The 1,904-nt window shown below is 63.3% G+C and overlaps 1 protein-coding gene across 1 annotated transcript in view; it reads right to left on the bottom strand.

Annotated features, from left to right (window-relative positions):
* Nucleotides 1-409: 409 nt before the first annotated feature.
* SPDEF (SAM pointed domain containing ETS transcription factor) overlaps nucleotides 410-1,904 on the bottom strand; it is a gene marked incomplete at its 5' end in the record, with an annotated part of 8,844 nt that continues 7,349 nt past the window's right edge. Inside the window, one exon of the mRNA XM_014529588.1 lies at nucleotides 410-1,011. Coding sequence (XP_014385074.1) covers nucleotides 833-1,011 — 179 coding nt within the window. The remainder of the gene's footprint in view (nucleotides 1,012-1,904) is intronic.

The following is a 1,904-nucleotide window of genomic DNA, read 5'->3' as shown; positions in this document are numbered from 1 at the left end:
CCCCAGCCAGAGCCCCTCCAGTTGGCCAAGCAAAGATAAGGGCTCTGGGCCCCCTTGCAGGAGGGACGGACCCTGGCCCACCTCAGGCAGCAAGCCCTGATCTACGCAGAGCGAGAGGGTGGCCAAGGACCCTGCCTTCTCTCAGCCCCAAGTGTGGCCCCTCCTTTCAGCCCAGGCCAGGGCTGGGGGGGACAAGGGCCATTCCAGCCTCTTCTTGGCCTGGAGGACCCCCTGCCACTCTCCCACAGCTCTGCCAGCCAATGATCCCCTTCCTTTTAGGCTCAGCTCAAAGCCACCTCCCCCAGGAAGCCTCCCTTGACAGCCCCGGGCCCCTGCGACCGGAACCCCCTTGAGTATCGATGGCTGTGCCACTCACTCACTCACTCACTGCACAGACACTGGGGCCATGTCAGTTTCCTGGTATCTTTATTACCCACTCCCAGGGGCACCTCTGGCTCCCCACTCCCAGCACCATGCCAGGCCGGGGTGGCAGAGAGCACTGGACTGCGAGTGGCCTCGGACAGTCATTGCCATTCTGTCAGGTCTGCTCCGGGAATGCTGGGATCAAGGCAGGGAGTGCCTTCCCTGGGGGCTGTGAACACTGGGGGCAGCCGGTGCCCCCCGTCCTCTAGTGGCTGAGTGGCTGGGCACAGGAACAGTGGGGCCTGAGGAGGAAGCACCCCAGGGGGACGGTGGGGGGCAGAGAGCTCACTGCACTCTGGGAGCGGTGGGCCTTCCCCTCCCCGACCTTGGACTCGGAATGCCAGCAGACTCCCCCTCCCCAGCGCAGGGTCTGCTGGGCCGGGGCAGCCGGAGGGAGCCTGGCCCGCCCTCAGATGGGGTGCACAAACTGGTAGACGAGGCGCTGGGAGATGTCCGGCTTCCGGATGATGCCCTTCTTGTAATACTGGCGGATGGAGCGGCTCAGCTTGTCATAGTTCATGGCGGGGCGGTTCTTCCGGATGCCCCACAGCCGGGCCACCTGGGCGGAGTCCTCAATTTTGAAGATGCCTGGGGAAGGGCAGGAGGCCCAGAGACAGCCAGCGGTGCAAGCGGGGAACAGCCCAGCCGGAGGGAGAAAGACCAAGAACTGCGGTCAGTTTCTCAGAAAGCCACGGTCAGCCGGCCACAATACCTACTCCCGGGTGTGCCGGGGGTTAAAGAAATGTGTACAAGGAGCATGCACAGGGCTCAGTATGTGGTAAATAATGCTATGGGGTCAGAGCCTCCCGGGGGCAGGGTGAGCCTGGGTACCCTAGTGGGTTATTTGGGACCGGAGGACCTGCCCTTGCCAGCCTCTGCTCCTACTGTGGGGTGTGCACACCTTACACAGAAGCCTCGCGGCTATGACGGTGCCCACAGCTCATTGGCAGGTCACCCCATCCCGTCGCCCACCATGCCACCCCCGCCACCTGCAGGTCCCTGGCCTGAGAGACCACTTTGCCGTCCTCAGACACCAGCCCACGCAGCCCCGCTGGCAGACTTAACCCGGGAGAGGTGGTGCAAAGGGTGGGCGTGGAGCTGGGCCGCCCTGGGGTTGAGTCCTGGCCCTGCCCTTGTCTACCAGATGCTGTCTGAACCCTTTCTCCTGCCGTGAGAGGGGCTGGAGCCTGGAGGACGTTCCCTCAGGCAGAACAATTGCATTGTTAATACTCCCCGTTCTCATTCAAACCCTCCCGACACACACACACACACACACACTCATTCACACTCACACCCTTTCCCCATCACACCCTCCCACCTCTACACCCCACTCACAGGGCTCACAGCTTCCAAGAGGGCACGGCAGGTCTATGGCCTCCCTCTTCAGGAGAGAGGACCCTCCATCTAGCCTACCTCTCTCCCACCCTGCGCAGCAGATCCAGCATCCCGCAAGGGGGACTGACGTGCCCCCCTCGGCCCGC

The sequence above is a fragment of the Myotis brandtii genome, unplaced genomic scaffold, assembly GCF_000412655.1.
Source record: "Myotis brandtii unplaced genomic scaffold, ASM41265v1 scaffold687, whole genome shotgun sequence".
NCBI lineage: Eukaryota > Metazoa > Chordata > Mammalia > Chiroptera > Vespertilionidae > Myotis > Myotis brandtii.
Note: the sequence above shows the minus strand (reverse complement) of the source record. Positions and strands in the feature narration are given on the sequence as shown.